At 47.6% G+C, this 25,460-nt stretch overlaps 1 protein-coding gene across 3 annotated transcripts in view; it reads left to right on the top strand.

The window, feature by feature from the left end:
* AVIL (advillin) overlaps positions 1-25,460 on the top strand; it is an 80,296-nt gene that overhangs the window by 39,949 nt on the left and 14,887 nt on the right. For all 3 annotated transcript variants that reach the window (XM_029594935.1, XM_029594937.1, XM_029594936.1), the window contains 15 exons: positions 382-578; positions 1,084-1,192; positions 1,420-1,530; positions 1,655-1,860; positions 1,966-2,044; positions 2,928-3,026; positions 3,189-3,342; positions 4,877-4,977; positions 7,516-7,653; positions 8,523-8,681; positions 10,141-10,320; positions 11,910-12,055; positions 21,184-21,328; positions 22,437-22,625; positions 24,310-24,378. In XM_029594935.1, the coding sequence (XP_029450795.1) occupies positions 382-578; positions 1,084-1,192; positions 1,420-1,530; positions 1,655-1,860; positions 1,966-2,044; positions 2,928-3,026; positions 3,189-3,342; positions 4,877-4,977; positions 7,516-7,653; positions 8,523-8,681; positions 10,141-10,320; positions 11,910-12,055; positions 21,184-21,328; positions 22,437-22,625; positions 24,310-24,378 (2,082 nt within the window). The remainder of the gene's footprint in view (positions 1-381; positions 579-1,083; positions 1,193-1,419; positions 1,531-1,654; positions 1,861-1,965; positions 2,045-2,927; positions 3,027-3,188; positions 3,343-4,876; positions 4,978-7,515; positions 7,654-8,522; positions 8,682-10,140; positions 10,321-11,909; positions 12,056-21,183; positions 21,329-22,436; positions 22,626-24,309; positions 24,379-25,460) is intronic.

The following is a 25,460-nucleotide window of genomic DNA, read 5'->3' as shown; positions in this document are numbered from 1 at the left end:
AAGAAAATTGGGCAGATTAGATTGGCCCAGTGGTCTTTATCTTCCATCACATTGTAAGTAAAGTTTAGAGGGACAGGTATAAGCCAGCGGGCGTCCAGGAAGCAGAGAGAGCTTGCATGGAACAGCCATAACATTAACAACAATGGCCATGGTTTGGACATGCCTGCCTACAGAGCGCATGGGGGTTGCTGGTATTGTTTTGGGTGTTTGGATTCTGTATGCTCATCTACCCAGGGGGATAGAAAGGGAGCGAGGAGGACCGCTGGGAAGACCCTATAAGTGAATTGGTCTTCATCTGCTGCCATTTCACTCTATTTCAATGACCCGTCCCTGCTGGATTCCTCACTCCGCTGTGCCCTTCTGTCTTGTAAAACACCACAGACCAGGAAGTCAGGCAACACCCTGTCCTATGACATCCACTACTGGATCGGAAAGGACTCCTCCCAGGATGAGCAGGGTTCTGCGGCCATCTATACCACCCAGCTTGACGACTTCCTGGGAGGAAGCCCCGTGCAGCACCGAGAGGTCCAGGGCTATGAGTCAGACTCCTTCAAAGGCTACTTCAAGCAAGGCATTATGTGAGTGAGACGTACGACGTACGGTACCAAGGTAATCAGACGGGTCCAGGTCATCAAGGCCAGGCTAAGTCAGTCCCATTGCAGCTTCTGCTTTTCTTAGATGCAATGGAGGTAAGACCAGGAGTGGCTCAGCCTGTCCCTGCTCCCCCTCCAGCCATCTGGTAACCCTATCACATGCGCGCCTGAAAACGTCACTCCTCATGGCGCCCGTGGCTCCAGGGACCCGAGGACTGGCTGGTCTGGACCCTTTCCCCCACATTTGGTCTTTAAAACATTCTCTTGATCTGTTTTAGTTCAGATCAGGAGTAGGTACTTTGCCTTTGCCCGTTCCTAAGTGCTGATCTTTGACCCTTTGCTGGTCAGAATGAAACCACCCAAATGAGTAGCTCGTTAATAAAAAGTTAATTTGCCCTGTTGCATCCCCCCTCTTGGGGTGCCACTCTAGGGGGATTATTTGCAATAGTCATAGAATCTGACTCTGCTGACTCTCTCCCTGTCTATTCAGCTACAAGAAAGGAGGTGTAGCCTCGGGCATGAAGCACGTGGAGACTAACACGTACGACGTGAAGCGTCTCCTGCACGTGAAGGGCAAGAGAAGCGTGACAGCCACAGAGGTAGGTGCTGCTTTTGGGGAGGAGGCTCCCTCCTGGCCCCGAACGTTCCCGGGGCTGCTTTCCCCATCATGACTTTGCGATCACCGGCCTAGCTCATCCAGGTCCTGCTGCATTGCGCTTGAGTCTCTGTGGCTGCAATTGCTTCCGCATCATGATCGGAAACGAATATCGTCCCTCCTGGGTGGGTGCTGCCTTAACTACCCCTCCCATCGCTCTCCTTTTTTCAGGAGGAGATGAGCTGGAACAGTTTTAACTTGGGAGATGTGTTCCTGCTGGACCTGGGCAAAGTCATTATTCAGTGGAACGGACCAGAGAGCAACACCACAGAGAGACTGAAGGTATGTCTGCCAGAGATGGCTCCAGCCTGAGGCACCGGCACGTCTCCTTTCCACCATACGCTGACCTCCACCTGGGGGTTAAAGGGCGGCTCTCCTCTGTGACCTGCTCTTGTGTTATTCCTAGGGAATGCTGCTTGCCAAAGACATCCGTGACCGGGAGCGTGGCGGGCGGGCGGAGATTGGGGTGGTGGAAGGGGATGCAGAACGAGCCTCCCCGGAGCTAATGAAGGTTCTGGTGAACATGCTGGGGGAAAGGAAGCAGCAGCTCAGTCCCCCCACACCTGACGAGGTCGCTGACCAGCAGCAGAAAGCTAACCTCACACTGTATCAGTAAGTGAGACCCCCTCGCATGGGGTCAGTGAACTGGGATTGTGTTTGAATGGCCAATGCTCTGCCCGCTTCCTGAAATGATTGATATCATTTCTCTTTGCTCAGTGTGTCGGACTCCGCAGGACAAATGCAGGTTAAAGAAGTGGCCACAAGACCTCTGGTCCAGGATCTGCTGAACCATGATGTAAGTGTTGCATTTCTACTTGCATGCCTCATTACAGCTACCTACACCTACCTACCTACTACCACACCTGCTCCCAACCTGGAAAGTGACTCTTTTATCCCTGCATAAATGCACGCTTGTGTACACCTAAGCTCCAAAAGCCTTTATATTCTTCCCTGAGGCATTTGTCCGTGATCAGGGTTAATGCAGTGCCCTCTGTTGAACTGGTGTGCGCACTGTGTTGAACTGATGCTTGCTCGGTTTCCATGCTTGCACTGGGTTGGGTGGGGTGTATGCGATGGCGTTGAGTCGATGTGTGATACTGTGCTGAAGTGATTCACACTCTTTGTCAGTGCTTGCAACTGGGGTTGGGTGGGGATATCCATGGTAAGTCTCCTTCCATGTTCCTGCTCTTGCTGATCTCCCGGCCCCTCGGTAACATAAGAACATAAGAAAATGCCATACTGGGTCAGACCAAGGGTCCATCAAGCCCAGCATCCTGTTTCCAACAGTGGCCAATCCAGGCCATAAGAACCTGGCAAGTACCCAAAAACTAAGTCTATTCCATGTAACCATTGCTAATGGCAGTGGCTATTCTCTAAGTGAACTTAATAGCAGGTAATGGACTTCTCCTCCAAGAACTTATCCAATCCTTTTTTAAACACAGCTATACTAACTGCATTAACCACATCTTCTGGCAATAAATTCCAGAGTTTAATTGTGCGTTGAGTAAAAAAGAACTTTCTCCGATTAGTTTTAAATGTGCCCCATGCTAACTTCATGGAGTGTCCCCTAGTCCTTCTACTATCCGAAAGAGTAAATAACCGATTCACATCTACCCGTTCTAGACCTCTCATGATTTTAAACAACCATGATTTTAAACAACCATCTCTGGTTCCTTCAGGACTGTTACATTCTGGATCAGGGGGGGACCAAGATCTACGTGTGGAAAGGAAAAGGGGCAACCAAGACCGAGAAGCAGACGGCCATGTCCAAAGCACTGGTAAGTCAACAGGTAGCCTAGCCCCCCCCCACTAAAAGCAATAGGCAACCAATTAGAATCTGACTAACCTTCTGTTCTACCTAAATGGATCTTCTACAGGGGAGGCTATAGCTTCTTACTCCTGCTGACTCTTGTTCTCTGCGCTGTGTTTTGGGGATCCAGGAATTTATAAAGATGAAGGCGTACCCCCGCAGTACTAATGTGGAGACCATGAACGATGGTGCCGAATCCGCCATGTTTAAGCAGCTTTTCCAGAAGTGGACAGTGAAGGACCAGGCAACAGGGCTGGGGAAGACCTATAGCGTCAGTAAAATTGGTAAAGTGGATTTTGCACTATGAAGCTCCATAAATATCATCGGGGGCCCCTCAGTGAACTGTAAGGATGGGCAAAATTGTACTCAGATTTGCTGATGCTCTTAAATGAAAATCCCAAGGAAAGATTAGAGCAGTGATACAGCCCCCAAACTGTTTAATAGTCTTTATTTTTATATTAACACACTTGGTCACAGAAAGTTGCAGTGCAACATATAATAATTTATTTATTTTTTTTTAGACTTCTTTGGCCAACAGTGAAAACAAGCAAAATCAATGACTCCACCTTTATCTTTCTGATTTTTTATTTATTCATGAAGTAAATTATTTATTTAAAACATTTTAAACCTGCTCTATCTATAGTGTACAATAGGACATACACAATAAAATATATTAGGACAGGCCAAAGGAGGCCTAAGAATGAGATGGAAAGAGTGCAGCAATGCCAAGAGATCCCTCAGTCCTGGTATAGGTGGGACACGCACAATTGGAGTCTCCACTTTGGCCACACGGTGGCACTGTTGCACTATAGATGGCTTCTCAGTTTCACTCCCGTGAAGGAAGGTGCCGTGAAACTTGAGTAATTAGGGATGCTGACGAACGTTGGGCAACTAGATTTACCAAATATCGGGGCCGATTGATGTAATTACTTGAGTATTAAAACTGTGCGCTGAAATTCAGTGCACAGTTTTCTTAATGCATAAACTATTTTTTTTTTAACTCCCGATGTAATAAGCTAATGGTATGCTAATGCATCAGGAGTTGAAAAATGCACACAAGCCAGAAAATGTGCGCAGAGAAAAGGCTTAGCACACAGAAAAACGTGATTTTGTGTGCATAAATCATATTTTATTTGCAGAAAACATGGTTTCTATGCACAAATCATATTTTCTGCACATAAGATCGTGCTTCTACCCATAGACTAACACAGTCGCTGGAAACTTTACTGACTGCTAATAAAATCTTGAGTTAAAGCAGCGCCCCCTCTCTGCATTGGGGGGTAATAGCTAATGGCTTCATTAGCATGGGATTTCTATGCGAGGGCATTAAGCAGGAAGCACATTTTTTTTTCTGCTCAAAATTCCTTGCTGCATCGGGAGTAACATTTGTGCATAAAAACCGAGCACACAGCTGTGGGTAAAACTGTGCTCTGCTGAGCCCACCTTAGTACATCGGGCCCATAATTTTTTAGGTGGTGGGAAGGGAGTGGAATCCAATCTTGGCAGAATTTTATCTGCACCTCCTGCCCCGAAAATATGTCAGTGTCTCCTTGTACAAAGGATGGGTAGCAGCTAGTTTAATTAGTTCAAGCTGGCCGATGCAGTGCGGGCTGCACCCCATTGCAATAATGGAGATTTAGTCTTGTGCTTCAAATGGAACCCAGATCTCCAAGCCCACACATGTTGTGGGGTATAAAACTAGGACTGAATCAGCATGCTCTGAAAACAAACAAATAAACCATAACTGGTAACTCTAGTCTAAAACTCTATCTCTAAATGAGCGCTGATCACTTACACATGTGCTACCTCCTCTTCCAGCTAAAGTCTCACAGGAGAGGTTTGATGCCAGTGTGCTGCACGCCAAACCAGAGGTGGCTGCCCAAGAGAGGATGGTGGATGATGGGAGTGGGAAACTGGAGGTAAGAAACAAGATGGCTACCAAGAACCGAAGTCATGGTTAATGCACCCGTGAACCATTTCCTACATCCCTATTGGCTGAGAATAGTCAAGTGACATTCTATTTACCCCCGCCTTCAGAAAGCAGCACTAGTGGAAGCTCCACCAGCTCACAGGGCTTAAACATCCGGGCAGCGTGACGTCATATCAGGGGGACGCCCCTGAGGTTCGCGCCAACGTGGAAATAAAGATGAGGGCGGTGTGCGCGCGCACGCCCTAAGGTACCTTGGCGAAGCATGGCAGGAGGCAGCACCAAAGCTAGTCCGGGAACGCCAGGGAGGACGGCAAACAGATGCCGCAGCAGCCAGTAGTCTGAGGTGAGCGGGAGGAGCCGCAAGTAGTGAGAGGTAGGCAGGGCGAAGCCTTCAAAGACCGACGGTCGCAACACTGTGAGAGAATCAGTTGGACCGTTAGATGATCGAGGGGTTAAAGGGGCAATTAGAGAAGATAAGGCCATCGTGGAAAGATTAAATGATTTTTTTGCTTCAGTGTTTACTGAAGAGGATGTTGGGGAGATAGCTGTATCATAGAAGGTTTTCATGGGTAATGACTCCAATGGACTGAACCAAATCACGGTGAACCTAGAAGATGTGGTAGGCCTGATTGACAAACTGAAGAGTAGTAAATCATCTGGACCGGATGGTATACACCCTAGGGTTCTGAAGGAACTCAAAAATGAAATTTCAGACGGCTTCTAGGAAAAGTAAAAAGTCATGGGATAGGTGGCGATGTCCTTTCGTGGATTACAAACTGGCTAAAAGACAGGAAACAGAGAGTAGGATTAAATGGACAATTTTCTCAGTGGAAGGGAGTGGGCAGTGGAGTGCCTCAGGGATCTGTATTGGGACCCGTACTTTTCAATATATTTATAAATGATCTGGAAAGAAATACGACAAGTGAGGTAATCAAATTTGCAAATGATACAAAATTGTTCAGAGTAGTTAAATCACAAGCAGATTGTGATAAATTGTAGGAAGACCTTGTGAGACTGGAAAATTGGGCATCCAAATGGCAGATGAAATTTAATGTGGACAAGTGCAAGGTGATGCATAAAGGGTAAAATAACCCATGCTATAGTTACACAATGTTAGGTTCCATATTAGGAGCTACCACCCAAGAAAGAGATCTAGCCGTCATAGTGGATAACACATTGAAATCATCGGTTCAGTGTGCTGCGGCAGTCAAAAAAGCAAACAGAATGTTGGGAAATATTAGAAAGGGAATGGTGAATAAAACGGAAAATGTCATAATGCCTCTGTATCGCTCCATGGTGAGACCGCACCTTGAATACTGTGTAGAATTCTGGTTGCTGCAACTCAAAAAAGATATAGTTGTGATGGAGAAGGTACAGAGAAGGGCAACCAAAATGATAAAGGGAATGGAACAGCTCCCCTATGAGGAAAGACTAAAGAGGTTAGGACTTTTCAGCTTGAAGAAGAGACGGCTGAGGGGGAATATGATAGAGGTGTTTAAAATCATGAGAGGTCTAGAACAGGTTATTTACTCTTTCAGATAATAAAAAGACTAGGGGGCACTCCATGAAGTTAGCATGTGGCACATTTAAAACTAATTGGAGAAAGTTCTTTTTCATTCAACGCACAATTAAACTCTGGAATTTGTTGCCAGAGGATGTGGTTAGTGCAGTTAGTGTAGCTGTGTTTAAAAAAGGATTGGATAAGTTCTTGGAGGAGAAGTCCATTACCTGCTATTAAGTTCACTTAGAGAATAGCCACTGCCATTAGCAATGGTAACATGGAATAGACTTAGTTTTTGGGTACTTGCCAGGTTCTTATGGCCTGGATTGGCCACTGTTGGAAACAGGATGCTGGGCTTGATGGACCCTTGGTCTGACCCATCCTCTGATGTCACATAAGCCTGCCTGTTTCATGCTTTGGATGGGCTGGTAGGTTATTATATGCTGTAGTTTAATAAACTGGATGAGGTTTCAACTCTGAACTTTTGGTATAATTATTGAGCAGAGGATAAGTTAGAGTCTTTCAAATATCAATATTCATTTTTTTGCTTCCTGGGATCTTATTCCTGGCTCTCTTATTTTTTTTTACCTAAATATATTTGATTTCTTACGCTCACACACTTATTTAAGATAAAAGGGTGTGCAATCATTTTTTTTTTTAAATCTTGCCCAGGTCCCTTCTTCAGTTGTCCGTGCTCTATTCTTGCTTTACACATAATCAGTGGGGGATGTCTGCATGGGGCTCTGATGATGATCAGTAAAGCTCCACTCCCAATTTACCTAGATTCATGACACTGAAAGTGATTAAGCTGTCTGGTAGTACATACACAATCTCCTAAGGAATGAAATAACCTTAAGTATGAAAAAGATAAGATTCTTAAATTATTTTAACTGCTCTTACGTATCTAAAGATACATTTGCCTGGTACTGCTGTCTCAAGGTGTTGGTGGCAGCTGGGCATTGTCTGCTATGGCCTGAAAGAGACATTGATGCTAACCCCATGACTTCTCTCTGCGCCTGTTGCTAGGTCTGGAGGATTGAAAACCTGGAGCTGGTTCCGGTAGAAGCTGAGTGGGTTGGATTCTTCTATGGCGGGGACTGCTACCTTGTGCTATACACCTATGAAGTGAGCCGCAAAGCTCACTATATCCTCTACATCTGGCAGGTGAGTGGGTGGCCAGCTTCCCAGAGACTGAGACACTTCTTTGTTGTGACCTCCTGCCCCTTTGGGTTTCCAGCTCAGTCAGGACCAGCCTCTGATGGGCTGTAGTGCCACGAGCCTTTGTTTGCAGTTACTGGGGGATATTTCCCCTATTTTTACAGTTTCCTCTTGCCTCAGCCCAGCCATTGCAGCGATAGTCCCCAGCCAGGGATTACAGACCACAGCTCCCTCTGAACTTCAGCTAATGTGGATCCTAAGTCTGGTCACTAGGTGGCGCTGTTGTAAAAAAGACTGGGCTTCCCTCTCTTGCCCCACCAGGGGTTGTCAGTGCTGCCTCTGCAACATCCCCAACTCTGGCTGAACCAACGGAGCAGAAGCCCAGCCTGGGCATCAAACTCAGATCTTCCACCGAGGCTCTTCTGATACACTTTTACTACACGTTTGGTGGAACTCTGTCAGAATGGGTAAAATGGAAGTCTGAAAATCTCTGGTATCTGATTGCCCATGTAGTGCAGCAGTGCAAATGTGCAACATTTCAGAAACAGGCTTGGCCCATTGTGCCGAGTCAGTTCCTGCTCTGCTGTCGAGCTTCTGCAACTCTTGATTTTTGTATTCCCTACTACTGCATCCCACGTGCCAGCACACTGCAGCTCCAGATCTTTCCAATCTTTATTAAAAAGGTGAAAGCTAAAAGAAATGCAAAGCATAAGGAATTAACATTGGTATATCCAGCTTCACCTTGGACAGCTTTACTGAGCCTGACCCGTTCTTGGGAGCTGAGGCTGTGCCGTGGCCTCTGTGGCATGAGTGGGTATAACTAGTCCCCAATCTCACCTGCTCAACACCACCTCTTTTCCCATCTCTTCTGCCAGGGTCGTCACGCTACCCAGGATGAACTGGCAGCCTCCGCGTACCTGGCTGTGCAGCTGGACCAGGACTTCAACGGGCAACCCATGCAGGTGCGAGTGGCAATGGGCAAGGAGCCCCGTCACTTCATGGCCATCTTCAAAGGCAAGCTCGTCATCTTTGAGGTAGGTTTACCTGGTTTACTGGTTAACAGTCTTCCAATACCTTTTTCTTTTCTACTGAAGTCAGAGATGTAGAAGCTATTGTAGACTCCCAGTTCTCATTAAAATCTCAGATAAGGAATGTGGTGAAAATCTCCTTTTATAAACTTCGATTGATTAAGCGACATAAATATATTCCTTTGGAAAAAAAATGACTTCTGAAACTTGGTCCAAGCATTTGTTTTAACAGTGTTAGTCTATTGTAATTTAAAATTCTGCAATGTGAAAGACACAGTTATTTAGTTACTTTGTTAGTAACATACGTACCTGGTCATACCTTCCGTTCCACTAATAAACATCTGCTGATTGTCCCTTCTATTAAGGACATTCACCTAACAAGCCTTCTTTTTGTAGGACCAATGCTGTGGAATGTTCTTCCTGATTGCATTCGAGACATTCATGATTATAAACATTTTAGGGAAAATTTAAGGTCTGATAATTTTCAGAAAGCATGTTCTTATATTTCTTGATGGCTACCTTTTTTTTTTTTTTTTTAATTGTGTTCATTTTAATTAATGATTGATTGTCATTTAGAGAATGCTATTATTAAATGTATTTATGAGGTTTGTCTTGTACTGACATTACTTACTGTTCAGTGTTCTTACCTGCTGTAGTTTGCTTAGAAAGATAATGTTTCATTATGAGCAAAATACAAGAATGTTAAAAAAAAACCAACCCCAAAAACAAAGTTAAATAAAGCAAGGGGATTTCTCAAGGTGTGTGACTTCCATCCTCAAAAGTATTCAGAATCTTTTTTGTATGCTGAGCCTGCACGCTAAGGACATCAGTGTCCCAGCATGTAATCTTACTTCCCTATTTCAGTCCTTTTTCATATCACTTCCCTATGAAACACACGCGGCAAGGGTCCCACGTTCTCGCCATCTCTCCCCAGTGGCACACACTCTGTCAATTTCTAGTTTGCATTCTTGGGACTTGAATGTGCAACCTTCTGACAAAAGAAATCAATCATTGAGTCACTGTTCTGCTCTGAGCTGATGCCATTATATAAGGAAAACATCTGCTGACATAATTTTAGGAATGAGTCACAGGTTGAGCTTTCTGTTCCAATTACTCTCTATAGTAACAAAGTGTGTAAAAAAAAAAAAAGCAAAAGTAATGACTTTGAGCAGTAAATATGACAGGCATAAGCCTGAAGGTCTCATTGTTACATGAGTGCTCCATAAGAATGTAAGTATTAGCCATGCTGGATCAGACCAGGGTAGATAGAGCCCAGCTTCCTGTCTCCCACAGATGCCAATCCAGGTCACAAGTACTTGGCAGATCCCAGGGTTAGCGATGGCTTTCCTCCATGACTGAGTTACTTGATTGCCTTACATGGTTTATTCTGGGTGTCGCTTTGTGACTCTAGGGATTCTGGCGCTCAGTAGTGCATGCCTGTGTTCTCTTTTTCTGTTATGGCTAGGGTGGGACTTCAAGGAAAGGGAACCCAGAGCCAGAGCCTCCGGTCCGGCTGTTCCAGATCCATGGCACGGACCATTCCAACACCAAGGCAGTGGAGGTGCCTGCGTTCGCTTCTTCTCTCAACTCCAACGACGTCTTCCTTCTCAAGACGCACAAACAGTACTTCCTATGGTATGGCAAGGTGAGATGGCCTGGCCCGTGCCAGGCACTAGCGTGGAAGTGTTAGGGTTCTCCCAGAGGGGCGGATTTTAAGAGCCCTGCTCGCCTAAATTTGCCCAAATCCGGGCGGATTTAGGCGAGCAGGGCCCTGCGCGCCAGTGAGCCTATTTTACATAGGCCTACCGGCGCGCGCAGAGCCCCGGGACTCGCGTAAGTCCCTGGATTTTCGGAGGGGGGCGTGTCGGGGGCGGGACCGAGCGCAGCGGCGTTTTCGGGGCGTATCGGGAGCGTTCCGGGGGCGGGCTCGGGGGCGTGGCTATGGCCTGGGGCGGTCCAGGGGCGTGGCTGCGCCCTCCGGACCCGCCCCCAGGTCGCGTACTGGCGCGCTAGCGGCCTGCTGGCGCGCGGGGATTTACGTCTCCCTCTGGGAGACGTAAATCCCCCGACAAAGGTAAGTGAGGGGTTTAGACAGGGCCGGGCGGGTGGGTTAGGTAGGGGAAGGGAGGGGAAGGTGAGGGGAGGGCAAAGGAAAGTTCCCTTCGAGGCCGCTCCGATTTCGGAGCGGCCTCGGAGGGAACGGAGGTAGGCTGCTCGGCGCACGCCGGCTATACAAAATCCATAGCCTTGCGCGTGCCGATCCCGGATTTTAGCGGATACGCGCGGCTACGCGCGTATCTACTAAAATCCAGCGTACTTTTGTTGGCGCCTGGAGCGCCAACAAAAGTACGCCTATTCGCGGTATTTGAAAATCTACCCCATAGTGTGTGTGTGTGTGTGTAGAACTTGGAGGGCAGTGGTGATAAAACCCTGAAATTACTGAGCAAATCAAGTGCCACATAGTCACATCTGGTGCACAGCTGGGAGGTGTACTGCAGAGAGGGTCCTATACTGCCCTTACAGTGACACTCAGAGGTTAGGCACACATCTTAAGATTTGCAGGTCAGTGCCCATGCAGTTGCAGCGTAAAAAAAAATAAATTTAGGGATTTTAACTAGTGAATGTAGTGCTGTGCTCAGTACTGCAAGAGGTTCTGAGAAGCTGCATCCCACTCTCATGACCACTAGAGGGCGCTGCTGAACGAGTGCCTGTGAGAATGGCGATTTTTTTTTTTTTTTTTTTTTTTTTAATGGAGTTTAGATTTAATTATTAAGCCTTTCCAAACCTGAGCTCAAGGCAAATTAAATTCAGGTACAATTGGTAGGGCCCCTCTTCCCAGAGGGCTTACAATCTAAGAGCCTGATTTATTAAGCTGTTTTTCCATAAACACAGAATGGAAAAAAAGGACTTGGTGAATCAGGCCCTACCTGAGGGCAATGCAGGGTGAAATGAGTTGCCAAGGTCACATTATATGTCAGCGGAAGAAGGGGGATTTGATCTCCGGTTTCCCCTGATTCTCAGCCCACTGCTTTAACTATTGGCTTACTGATGTGATAGAAGGGAGTAGAGTGAAAGGGGTAGGGGAAGCTTATCCTGGTGCACTACACAAAGAGGTTTATTATATCACAACTCACTTTAGCTCCCATTGTCATGTAAAAATGATACAAAGCCCTGTGCAATCAGTTCCTTCTGTATATGCAGTGTAATCAGCCCCCTCTCCTGCTTTCCTTCCAGGGCTCTAGTGGCGATGAGCGAGAGATGGCCAAGCAGCTGGCTGGGATGCTGTCCAGCGGTGCCGAGGAAACCCTGGCAGAAGGACAGGAGTCTGTGGAATTTTGGGAGCTGCTGGGAGGCAAATCCCCTTATGCCAATGATAAAAGGTATCAGCTCCTAACTCCTGGTCCAGAAACAGGAGACCTTTCTTAGTACCGGGTCCACCTTTTACTCACATCTCTTCTGTTCTTTGGGAGATGGGGAACAAGATCACCTTCCTCCCGCTCCCAGCTCTGATCACAACTTTTGGGAGCTTAAAGCTGCGCCTCTCAGTCGGTGTGTGGGGAGCGACACCGTTACGCCCTGGGGAAGTCGGGCTCATTCCTTTCTGAATGTTCTTTTCAGGTCTCAATGGAAAACCCCAAACTTCATTGTGGGCACCCATGAACGTGGGTGTTCCCCAAGGGTCGTCACTTCTTTTAAATATCTGCATCGCCCCTTTTTGTAAAACTCTTTCCAATCTTTGTGCAGGCTATAACATTTACCCAGGCGACATTCACATTTTTGTCCGTCTCCAAAATACATGGGCAGCCACAGAGATCCTTTTGAACATTTGCCAATCCGCTATCCATAAATGGCTTTCTTTTAATAAATTGTCATTAGGCAAAACAAGTTTTTTGTTGATTCAGAGAGAATTCTCAGATTTCCAGCCTAAACACATCCCTATTAATGATACCGTGTTTCCAACTGAATCCTGCATTAGCTGCCCCGGTCTCCAGCTTGATTCAAGTTTGCCTTTCTGTCCACACATTAAACCCATAATTTGTTCAAGGTTTTACAAGTTACGTGTTCTTTTCAGTTTAAAATGTCTGCTTGATGATAATGATTTCGTATTTTAGTACAGGCTTCTGTTTTGCCCCTTATTGACTTTTGTCATTGCATCTATTTGGGCTTGCCTTCTTCAGTATTGAGACCATTGCAGCTCCTGATAAAATCTGCTGCCCATATGATCTCCAGTTTAAACCGAAGAGAACACTGCTTCAGTGCTCGCTGATCTGCCCATCTCTGGCTCACTGTTGCCCATCCAGCAGCATATTCATTACAAGGTTGCTATGACGGTTTTTAAACTGTTGGCGCCAAAATTTGACCTCTGGGGCCTGTACCATCTTGCGAGTTCACCAGCTCACATGAAATTTAAGATCATCTCCAACGAGGTTTTTTTTTTATGTTCCATCACTTAAACAGGCACGCCTTGCCTTAGCTCATTTTCAGTGGCAGCCCCGTCACTCTGGAATTCTTTTCTGAAGTTTTGCATCAAGAAGAAAATTTGAAATCTTTTTAAGACAATGTTAAAGACTCAACTTTTTAGACAGGCATGTTTGTAACATTTTATCTAGCAGGTATTTTTTTTTATTTTTTCGCTCAATACTGTTTTGTCCATTTTATTATTTTAATTTTATTCCTTTTGGTTTTATGTTTTCATTTGACAGTGTGTATGTGACAATTTTGTACATTGCTTAGGACTTTTCCACTTAAGTGATTCATATATTTTAATAAAGATGAAGAGAAAGGTTCAGGTATCCCCAGAATGATCCACCTTCCTGGGCTCCGGCCCTGATTCTGTTGGACAGTGCCCCAACTCTCCTGCTTGCTGCTCCAGCCCACCCTCCTGTTCGCACAGCAAGCAGACAGCAATGCAGAAGACTGGAAGGGAGTGGCAGGAGGAGATAATCCCCACAGCTGCAGCGAATGGCAGAGAAAAACCTCTGCTTCCTGCTCCAGCCCCTCCACTCCCCTCCTCAGTGCAGTAGCTAATGTTAGAATCCTGCTGCCGTCCCCAACTCCCCGGCTTTGGATGCTCAATGTGCGGCAGGGAGCACCCTGACATGTACACGCCTAAGAGCCAGGGAAGGAATGCACAGGCATACATGCGCATCGGCACACACGGTTCTGTGCGCATTGGAGGGCGAGCTGGGTATTCGCCCTGATGACGATGCCACACATTCCAGACTACTTAGCCTGCCTGAAGTTGGACTCTTTGCCTTAGCGACAAGTTTCTTAGCCTGTTTGTGGTTCTTGTCTTGCTCACTGTGTGCCTGGTTTTTTGGATTCTGCCTGCTTGCTTCCTACCTTGACCTCAGACTGTTCTGGATTCAGCCTGCCTTGATGGTACACTGGTTACTGGATTCTCCTCGCTTGCTGTCTGCCTTGACTTCGGATTGTGTTAGATCTCGCTTGCCTTCTGTTGAACTCTGCTGCTGCGTTCTTCAGTTCGGCTTGGTTCCTGTCTCCAGCTCAGCCTGGTTCTAGTCTTCAGTTCTGCTCCTGTTCATCCGTGCATTGTGCAAAGCCATCAGCCTTGTCTCAAGCTATCAGCCTTGCCCTTGCTAGTTCTCTGCTTCAGCTGGTCTTTGTCAAGCCTTCAGCTGTACATCCTGCCTTCGTACCTACTCGTGGACTCTGTCTGATTCATGTCAGGACGTGCTCGCCTGCCATTGGCATGGGCCTTGCCATGAGATTGTGCAGCAGCACAGGAGCTCACTCATTCGCTGTTCCTGGTCATCAGTCCAAAAGGGCTTCGGAGTGGCCGGAGGGCTAAGTCTAGGAACCAGCAGAGGGCTACCCAGCCCTGACAGCTAGCCTGTGGCCAATATGGCCACTGCTATACACACCAATCACCACGGAGCACCTATAGCCATGGCTGACAAGGTGCCTCACCTTCTCCTGATACAACCTTTGGTCTTCAAGAGCTCTGCCACACCCGGAAGGAGAAGATGAACTGCTGCACATACTCTTGGTGTCCCCCGTCCTCTCCGGTCCTTCCTTGAAGAGGGAAGGAGCAAATCAGAACAAATATATCAACGCTGCCGCTCAAGTGGTCTGCGCACAACCCGCCCCCCCCCCCCCCTTGCAGTCAGGAAATTTTTGATAAGATGTAACATTTATAATGTCTCCATTTAGGCCTACTATGATCCTACTTGCTGAAGGCCCAAGGCCTGAACAGAACCTTACCCGCATTCTGATCATGGCTGCTTTGGCATCTGAGGGGGCAGTAAGTGAAATATTTTAGCGGAGCATTTGCAGCAGACTCGACACTTCCGCAGTCCCACCCTAAACAGCTGCAGTTGCAATGAACAAGGCACGTCCACCCCCCCCCGACCCTTGCGGGGACGAGAGAAGAAACATCGGCCTCCACTGCTCCAGTCATGAGTAGGAAGAGCAGCACAGCCTGTCACAGGGAAGAAGATGCATTGGTCTCCCCTCCAGTAGCAGTTGGAGCAGCGTGCCGCTCCTGCCAGAAGAGTAGTAGTCTTCCACTCTTGCCTCACAATCAGAAGCAGAAGGAGCAGCACAGCCCACCGGCCAGAAGATGCAGCTTCAATCAGGAGCAGGAACAGTGCTGACTTGAGGCTAGAAGGAGGGTCTAGTGGGCCTTGGGAATGGAGGCTGCTACTGCTCCTGCTCCTTGTGCTTCCAGAGCGGGGAAACAAGAGTGAGAGGTGTGTGTATGTGTGGGTGTTTGTGTGACTGAGAATGGCACAGTGAGAGCATTTGAGTGTGTGATTGAACATGGCAGAGAGAGAGCGCATGTGTGTGATTGAGCATGTTAGAGAGCAAGTGCATGTGTCTGTGTGTGACTGAGCATGGCAGCAAGTAAGAGTCTATATGTGCATGTATGATTTGAGTATGGCAGAGAATGAGTGCGCATGTGTGTGAGATTGAGCATGGCAGAGCAAGTGCGCGTGCATGTGTATGCATGAAATTGAATGAGGCAGAGAGCGAGTGTTTACGTGTCTGTGTGTGTGTGTGAATGAGATTGAGCATTGCAGAAATCGAATATGTATGTGCATGAGTTTGAGCATGGGAAACAGAGAGGTGAAATTTTGTGTGCAACAACCCTCTACTTTCCCCCTGTTAATCCAATACAGTATCAGGGCATATGGAAATCAAGTTCCCAGGTATGGAAAGCAGAGGATTTTTAAAATATCCTTATATTTTTTAATAATTGGGTGTTATTTGATGTGTCTGCTGTTTTGAAATATTTTATTGATGTTTGAAAAAGTTTTATGAGTTTTTACTTATTGAATGTTCTATTCATCAGCTGTTTGAAATATTTATTATTTTTATTGGTATGGTTTTACTATTGTGATTGTTGTTTTATGTTTCTTGATTTTATACTTTGATTTATGATGAATGGTGATGTTTCTATTGTTCCATTGTTGCACTGAATACAGAGTCTGGCTTGTTGTGGTTTCCAGTTCACTTTTTGTCTGCATGTTTCTATTTATATTTTATGGTCTCTTTATTCTGTATTTGTGAGTCTTTGTGTTCTACACGTATAACTAAGATGAAGGATTCTGCTAGCTTGTTGTTGCTGTGTAGGGATCTGTAGTACCTTGGCTTGTTCTGTTTTCCTACAGAAGGTGTATTAGTGTTCTAGGACCTGGTGTAATATTTTGCAGTGTTGTCTTTTCACAGGTAGGATTGTTACTTTTTGAGTGTTGGCATTTAATGCTGTTTTGGTATGGTAGGCTTACTGTATTGAAATTGTAATTTAGTATACTCTTAGCTCTCTCAGAGCCAAGCCCATACTCAACATGCATTACAATAGATAGAATACCATATGGGTCACAAGTGTCTTTTTTGCAGGATTGGCACCACAGTAGAATGTGTAACTCTAATATACATGTTGTAAGTGATATTTTTGCCTCATGAGACTGGACTTTGTTCTTTCTCATGTATTCTAATGCATAATTTTTAATTATGTGTGTGGGGAGGGCTTTAAGGGGAAGGGTGAAACCAAGAAGCAACATGCTGGGATTATTTTGAAATGTCCGCAGGTGCTTTATGATGGCAGGTACAAAGTCTGTGGGTGTGCAAGGACTCATGGTTAAGGCTGTCCCATCTTGTCCTCGTAATCCTCTCTTCAGTCCTGGCTGGTAGAAGCAGCAGTGCATAGTACCATGTCCACATCCTGTGTCCTAATGCCCTTTGCCCCAAGAATTTGCGCGCCTCCTCATCTCCCCCCAGCGTTCACCACCTTTTGCATTTCTCCCCACAGATCTGGCCTGACTGTAGCTCTGAATGTCTCCCTCTTCCTCTGCCCTCAGCAGAGTCCCGGGTCCATCATGCAGCACAGATATCTGAAGCTTGGGCAGCGACTCTCCAAGCAGACATATAGCACAGCAGAAAAGAGCCCTGTGCTCCAGGCAGGAGGCTGGGCTGGGGAAAGCACAGGAGGGGCAGTGCTGTAGCCAGGCCATTCGGCACCTAGGGCCAAGGGGACAAAGTGCGCTCTCACCCTGAGCACAACACCACGAGCTGGGAGACCCTGGTAAATGTAGGGGGCTTTTGATTTTAAGTTTTTGTTTGATCCAGTGGTTTCCTCCTGTTCCCTTGGGTTTCCAGCTCAGTCAGACCCAGTATGGGGATCCTGGCATCATGAACTTTAATTATTTATAAAAATCTATAACCTGCTCTGTCTACAGTTCTAGGCAGGGTACAAAATTAGTTATATACATATTAAAACTTATAACCATCAAAAGATTCACAAACAAGACAAACAAAACTATGTATATAATCCATGCATCAAATATTATTAGTTAGGTTTCTATTGTTGGAATAATGAGCATGGAAAATAATTTTATCTGTATCTTACAGATAGATGAGAGGCTTCAGTATCATCAGACATATCCAATGTTCCTAATGTAAGAGGCTGGTAAACTGCCCACGAGGTTTCTCTTTATACAGACACAGACACACACCTGAAGGGTATTCATTCACCAGACAGCCTCACTGCCAACCAGCGGCTCAAAGCCTCCATTTTATGGGGTAGATTTTATAAAACTAAGTACGCCGGATTTTATAAGATACGCATGTAGCCGTGCGTATCTTATAAAATCCGGGGTTGGTGTGCGCAAGGGGGTGCACATTTGTTCACCTTGCGTGCACCGAGCCCTGCCCGTTCCCTCCGAGGCTGCTCTGAAATCGGAACTTTCCTTTGGCCTTCTCCCACCTTCCCCTCCCTTCCCCTACCTAACCCACTCTCCCAGCCCTATCTACACCCCCCTCTACCTTTATTGTGAAAGTTATGCCTGCCTGCCGGCAGGCCGCCACCACACAATTCCCCAGGGCAAAGGGCAGTCGATGCCATTTTGATTACTGGCAGCCGACGGCCCTTTGCCCTTACTATGTCACAGGGGCTACCGCCGCCATTGGTCGACCCCAGTGACATAGTGAGGGCAAAGGGCCGTCGGCGCCATTTTGACTACTGGCAGCCGACAGCCCAAGTCCAGGGGATCGCTCCCGGACCGCTCCTGGACCCCCGCTGGACCTCCAGGGACTTTTGGCAGGTCTTGGGGGGGGGGGGGGTCAGGAGGGTGGGGGTTGTAGTAAATTAATTTTGGAGGTCTTGGGGGCCGTCAGGAGGGTGGGGGGTTTTGTTAAGATTTTTACTTTTTTATTAAAGATTTGTCTGCGAGGCAGATGCAGCCATCAAAAGAGCCACATCTGGCTCGCGAGACATAGGTTCCCGACCCCTGCCATAGTCCATTCAATTCCTGGGATGAGAGTTGAGCCGCAGACGAAGGAACTGTCATGGGTAGTGGTAACGGAGGCAGAAGTTGTTTCCCATAGACCAGCTAGAAAGGGGAAGAGCCAGTTGCGGAAATGATGTGATTGTTATGGGAGAATTCAACCCAAGGCAAGAGAACGGCCCAGTTGTTCTGGTGCTCATTGACATAGGAATGGAAAAAGATTTTAAGGGTTCGGTTCATAAGTTCTGCTTGCCCGTTCCTTGTGTGTGGTAGGCCATTGTATAGTTGAGTGTGATTCCAAATATTTTGCAGAGTGAGTGCCACTACATTGCAGTGAACTGAACTCCTCTGTCTGATAGTATGTGCTTTGATAAGCCATGTAAGCAAAACACATGGAGGATAAAAGATGTGCCAGCTCTGGAGAAGAAAGAAGATCCAGTAATGGGATGATCGTCGCCATCTTGGAGAAACGATCAGAGACTGTGGCTGGAAGTGCATCCTGCACTGGTTGAGAAATTCCCAACAATGCTTAGGATCCCTGGCATACAGAGGAGGAGCTGGCAATTGGGGAGCCAGCTGAGCAAGCACTGGAGGAGGCAGTTGTACTGGCACCACTGGCAGCATGGCAGCTGGCATGGTCAGGGCATCCAAGTGAGTGGTGAGCCAGTCCATTGCTGTGACCAGGAGCTCCACCTTGTTGGTCTTGCAGCCTGAGGGCTATGCCAGGGATGGCCTGAAGTGAAGTCCTCTGAGTCCATGGCCTCAGCAAACTGAGTCTGTGGCTCCTTGGGCCAAGATGATATTGACTCTACCTGCAGGGAGGAGCCCTGCAGGTTCTCACCGTCGGCAGGCGGACCCAGGCGAAACAGAAACTGGTCATGACCTTCACCTATAGCAGCCCACATTCCCCTTAGATTGAACCTTTGGGTGCCGATGCTGGCAGGACTTAGGTGGGTCTCTGCTGATGACAGATGGGGAAAAACCAATGTCAGCTAGGGTTGAAGGTAGGCGGCAGTCAGGTGTATCCAGTGTCCAAGCAGAGGTCAGGGGCAGACAGTGGTCAGGGATACCCGAAGTCTAGGCAGAGATCAAAACCAGGTATCCATCCAAAGGAAAGGAAGAGGGACAGATGGGCTGGCAGGCAAGGGCTGGAACAAGCGGGCAACGAAGAATGGCACAGACTGGATCAGAGGCTGGAATGGAGGCTGGAGACAGGCTGGAACGAAGATTGAAGAAAGGCTGGATCAGCTGGGAAGCAACATGCACTACCAGGCAGTAGCTAGACCTGTTGCTGAGGCATCGGGTAAGCGTCTGGGCTGGCCTTTTATAGGAAGCACTGTGTGATGTGATCTAAGGGCGCCATGGGGGTTTTCCCCGCCGTGGGCCCTTTAAATATCACCGCATTGGTGTGCATGCCTTTGGAGAGTCATTAGCATCCTTGTCTGCTGGCAGGAGATGGCATTATGCGGCTGTATCAAAGGAGGAGACATCAGCATCCTGACATGCTGGAGCGGGTTGTGGCTGGTCCAGCCTTGGAGGTGAGAGTGGTGGTTCACGGGAACAGGCTGTGGACTGCCAAGCATAACAATTTTGTGGTAAGAAAATATATAGAATGTTCTTTGAGGTATATTCTGAGAGTGGATCAGTACAATTTTCTGTGGAGACAGTCCACCAGACCCTGTCCCCCTACCCAGTCACCACCAAAATGAACAGCTTACTCAGTGCTAGCACTCAGGGAACCAAGACCCACCCGAAATCTGGTAACCTTGCCCTGCCTTCCTCTCTCCTGCTGGCAGGAGAGCAGAGCTTCTTACCTGTGCCTCCTCTGCCAGTTTCAATCTGATGTTTGAATGCGTGGGGCCCTGTAATCTTGCCGGACTCACTGGCCTCACACACAAAGAGTGCTGCTCGTCTCCTGCCGATGGGAGGGAGAGGGCGTGAGAATCGTGCAAGATTCGATTCTGCCTCCCTGAGGATGGAGCAAGCATGAGGGTGCGCCACGAAATATTAACAAAAGGCTGAGAAGCACTGGCTTAAAGGAATAATGCTATCAGGCTGTGCATCCTGGAGGTGGCTGTGTGTTTGTTTCTAAAGGTTAAATTGTAAAGCGTATTTGTTTACCATGGAGGTGAAAGGGGCTTTATGAATTCGAGTTATTGCTCTAACACCTTTAAATGGTGATACCAGTTCCCTCCCAAATAAGGCTGCATAAGAAGCAGATAAAAATCGCAAATTGAATTGGCCAGGCTGGATTGTGTATGTCTTTGGTTTGATTGGTGGAAATGAGCTGAAATCCAGTGTTGGCGGTGATTCAAGACATTGCAAAGCAGTCTGACAGTGACAGCCAAAACCAGGTCAGCCTGAAGCAGTGACGTTATAGAGTTCATGCGACAGTCATTTAAACAAAGTACTGCTTTGGAGACAGGTTTTATTCTCACTGCTCACTCGTGAGTAGTTTCTGTGGCTTGGGGGCTCGTGAATTATAGAAGCTCCCGAGATCAAGGCCTACTGGTCTCTGTATAACAGCAGCATTAAAGTGAGAATAAAATCCTCTTACATGTGCCAATCGTCTTCTGCCCATCTGAAGTGAATGCATAGAAACAGTGACCTTTCAATGATTGCCTGAATCTAGAACCACGTCTCCCTGCATGCAACTGGGCAAAACCAGGACTACCTCGGCCTGCCCTTGGTGACCTGCCATCATTGGTAAGTCTCAAAAATAAACCTCCTCCCCCCCCCCCTTTTCGTGTTTTCTGTAGACTGCAACAGGAAGTGCCCGACTTTCACCCTCGTCTTTTTGAGTGCTCCAATAAGACAGGCCGATTCCTAGTGAGTGAGGTGACCAACTTCAACCAGGACGATCTTAATGAGGGTGATGTCATGCTGCTGGACACTTGGGACCAGGTGAGCTGGCTACAGAGTGCCATGTAGATCACTATCTCTCAGGAACCCGATCCTTTCCCCAAATTCTTTTCCTCCTACTGCTCCCCTGCTGACCTCAGAAGCCAGTGCTGGCATTGCTGCTCTGGTGGGAACTGTCAGCCCGTGGCCCTGCTCTCACAGGCAACACGGTGGCCCCGTCCCACTCTGGTCTATGTTTGAGGGCTGACAGTCCCCACCAGAACAGCAGTGCTAGCACTGGCATCTTATTGGGGTGGGGGTTGGGCGTTGCTGGTGGTAAAGAATCAGAGGACTCAGTGGGGATGCGGAGGGGGAATTATGGCAGGAAAGAAATCAGACAACTAGGAGAGTGGGGGTGGTTAAGGGTGGGATTGGAAGCCTGCAGGGCAATAGTGGAGGCCAAGAATTTTGCCAGCTCCTCTGTTTTGCTACCCTAAACACAATCGTAGTACGCTTGTGAGTAAATTCAGGCCTGGCAGAGGAGGGTGGACAGGGTGTGTGGGATAGAAGTGAGATTTAAAGCCAATTGAAAATCTTCATTGCAGTAGGTTTAAAAGTGCTCTGAAGACCAGCATAAAGAAGTATTATAGCCAATATTGTTTTTCGTTTGTAAATAATACGTTTAACAGTGATATTCTAGTGATATCCACAGTGTGACTCTCCTGCAGTTTGTGACATTCAGGAATGGGGAGGAGGGTCAAGGCCTGAGGTGAACTCACTTGTCCCTCTGCAAGTCATTCATCCACCAGGAAACATTTAACCAAGGGTTACTTAAATGATCTGTATGATGCCTTCAGTGCAGACAGACAACTAGGCATCTGGGGATTAGAATGGAGGTGGCAGGAGATAAAAGATCAGACGTGCTGAAGGGATATTTCTCGTTTTATGTCTATGAGAAACGTTCTTTAGTACACCTGGCCCAAAGCAGCAGATTTGGGATTAGATTGCTGGAGTGTTTGTGACTGAGGTTGCATGCAGATTTGTTCCCTCCAAAAAAATACCACATTTGGTAACGTTTGTGTTTTTTCCATTCTGCTTATTAACTACCAAAGGCGCCAGCAGCTGTAGGCGTGGCTCTGCAGTCCTTCAGTTCTCACGCTCTGCTTTTCAGATATTTCTCTGGATCGGCATGGACGCCAATGAAGTTGAGAAGAAAGAAGCGCTGGTGACGGCGCAGGAGTACCTCCGCACCCACCCCAGCGGCCGAGACGCTGACACCCCCATATTGATCATTAAGCAGGGCTTTGAACCCCCCATTTTCACGGGCTGGTTTCTGGCCTGGGACCCCCAGAAATGGAGCGTGAGTAACAGGCAAAAAGTCTGTCGTGTTGTGGGTTGGGGGTAAATAGTTTCCCATGCCAGATCCCCATAATGTTCCCATAGAAGGCACGAATAATGCACAAGAAGTAAACATTTGTCATTGGAAAGGAAACTCTAGAACATATGAGGCTCAGAGGGGCCAGACTGAGGAGGAAATATTCTTTCACAGAAACAGGCTGATGCAATATCAAGCACGAAAAAGCATGAGTCCAAACTGGGTGCGTGTTCTTTCGATGCACGCACATCTCCCTCTCCTGGGCCCCTGACGCAATAGGCAAATGAGCTGCCGCGCCAAAAAGGACGCGCTGGGGATAATGAGCGTGCGGTTTCCTCGCCCGCACACAGCCACGGGTTAGGAAAACGGACACTGGTAAATTGAGAGTCCATTTTCTAATCTGTCCGCCCTCAAGATTTTATTTTTTTTTTTATGCTGTTTGCTGTGGTTGATACTAAGTGGGAGGAACCACAGAAAAGCAGTATTTTGGGCTTTTTTTTTTTTTTGGTGGCGGCTTGGAAGGCGTGAAGATTTAACGCCATCCCCGGGGCTGGCGTTAAAACTTGCAAGCCGGGCGCATGGTGATTTTTTTTTTTGCATCGGGTAGTAGCTGATAGCCTCACCACGGCATTTACGTGGGGTGAGCACTATTAGCTACGTGCTGGCTTGGACGCTCTAATCCCATTATTGCATGGGGAGTTATTCTAGCGCGTCCAGCCACCCGGCAAGCTGCGCGCTGGGCTGAGCGCGCTGCATTGCATTGGCCTGAACATGTGGTGGGCGCATGGAACAAACTCCCAGAGGAGATGGTGGGGGCGGTATTGGAATTCAAGAAGGCCTGGGATAAGTACAGAGGAACCTTGGCAAAAGCAGTGGGGGAGTGAAGGGGGCAATCAGGAAGAGTGCGAGGTCTGGCCGCAGGCAGGGAGGATGGGCAGAGGCTGGATGAATCCGCTGCCAGTTTTTACAGTTTTTCTGCTCGCCTCCTTCACCGTTTTCCTTCTCAGAAAGAGAGCCGGGTTTGGGAAGCTTTTCCTCACCTGGCAGCCTCTCCCTCCCTTCTCTCAGATTTTACTTGCCCTGCTCCGCACCTTTATTTAACTCTTCGATATGGATCAAGAGCCAGTCTCAGAACCGTAGCCTGCACTCCAGATGTTTCTGATCGATTTCCTTACATGAAGACACCAAGAGGTTAGATTAGCCCAACTCAAGCCTTTTAGGTGCTTTCTATCATGTGTCCAGCCGGGATTTTGAACCATTTCTATATCCCCTCAGTTCTGCCTCTCCTCCTATTCTCCCGCTGAAAGGCATTGAAAGTGAGCAAAAAGTAGAGAAGCCAAACCTTTTATTTTGGCCATGTTAGAGGGAGTCTGCTGCTTTTGTAAAGCAAGGTGGTAAGTCACAATAACCAATACCGCTCGGCCTATGATCCTCTGCCAACCTGAGAGCCCCCTGATCTGTCCAACAGCTTGCTTCTCAAAGTGAGCGTGCACAGAAGTGCCCGTGAGACCGCAGTATCTCCATCTCCACACAGGGCCGTGAATGTTTCCACTGCTAACAGCACCGTAACCACAGAATTATTCAAGGTTTCTGTTTTACCTCTTTTGTAGGGTAGGGGGGGTTCTTGCTTTCACATTTTAACTCTTTCCTCCCTCACTTCCCACCCCAGGGAGGAAAAACCTATGAGCAGCTGAAGAAGGAGCTTGGAGATGCCACGGCCATCGTCAAGATCACATCGGTAAGCAGGCTCTCTCCTTCTCCTGTGTGAGGTTATCACAGCAGCCGCAGTGCCCCACAGCCTTAGAGCTGGGGGAGTGGACTCCGGTGGTGCAGTGGCTTAAGCCGTTCCAGTTTTGACTCGATGCACCTGAACAGATAAGGAGCCCTGAATTGTACTTCTGCAGGCCAAATCCAAAACAAATAATCAGGCTGGTTAAAAGCTTGATAGACTAAAGGGGGTTTCCCCGCCCCCTCCCCATTTTGTCTATGGGGGGAAAATGCTGAGATAGTACATCTGGCCCCCAAACTCCAAGCTCACACTGCTAATACATGGGAGCCGGGAAATATTTCAGGCCTTTACAACAAATCTTGAGCCTCACAGGTCAATATTTGGAAAAGCCATGAGCAAACAGTTTACCCAGATATTTAATGTGGATTTTATTTACATTCCAACTCTCGTGATTGGTCAGCCACTTCAAGGCAGATTACATTCAGGAACTGTAGGTGTTTCCCTGTCCCCAGAGGGCTCACCATCTGTAAGGTGAATTTTCAAAAGTGTCCCGTGCGTAAAAATCGCACGTACGTGTACAAGTAGCACGTATGCGCGTACATGTGGTCACATCAACGCTGAGAGCATGTGCATATTTTCAGTTTTGCGCGTACGTTTTACCAGGGGAAAAGGGTATTCCAGGGCAGTAGGCGCGACAGGGGCTATCGTGTAAGAGATATACGCATGGACATTATCAAACATGTTTGTACAACTTTTTTCAAAACTGTATGGGCCGGATTTTAAAAGGATTACGCACGTCGGGCCTATTTTAAAAAGGCCCGGCGGCACACGTAAAGCCCCAGGACGCTTGTAAGTCCCGGGGCTTTACAAAAGGGGTGGTCCGGGGGCAGGGCCAGAGGCCTCCGACAGAGCAGCCATTGCCGCTGTGTCGGAGGATCGCGTGTCAGCAAGCTGCCCAGAGGTAGGCGCAAAAGGTAAGATAATAATTTTGGGGGGGGGGGGGGGTTAGAGTAGGGGGGGGAAGGTTAGGGGAAGGGGTGGGAAGGTTAGGTTAGGGGGAAGGGAACGGAGGAAGGCAGCACGGCTCGGCA

This window comes from Rhinatrema bivittatum, chromosome 3 (assembly GCF_901001135.1).
Source record: "Rhinatrema bivittatum chromosome 3, aRhiBiv1.1, whole genome shotgun sequence".
In the NCBI taxonomy this organism is placed as follows: domain Eukaryota; kingdom Metazoa; phylum Chordata; class Amphibia; order Gymnophiona; family Rhinatrematidae; genus Rhinatrema; species Rhinatrema bivittatum.
The sequence above is the reverse complement of the archived record's forward strand: the minus strand, read 5'-3'. Positions and strand labels throughout refer to the sequence as shown.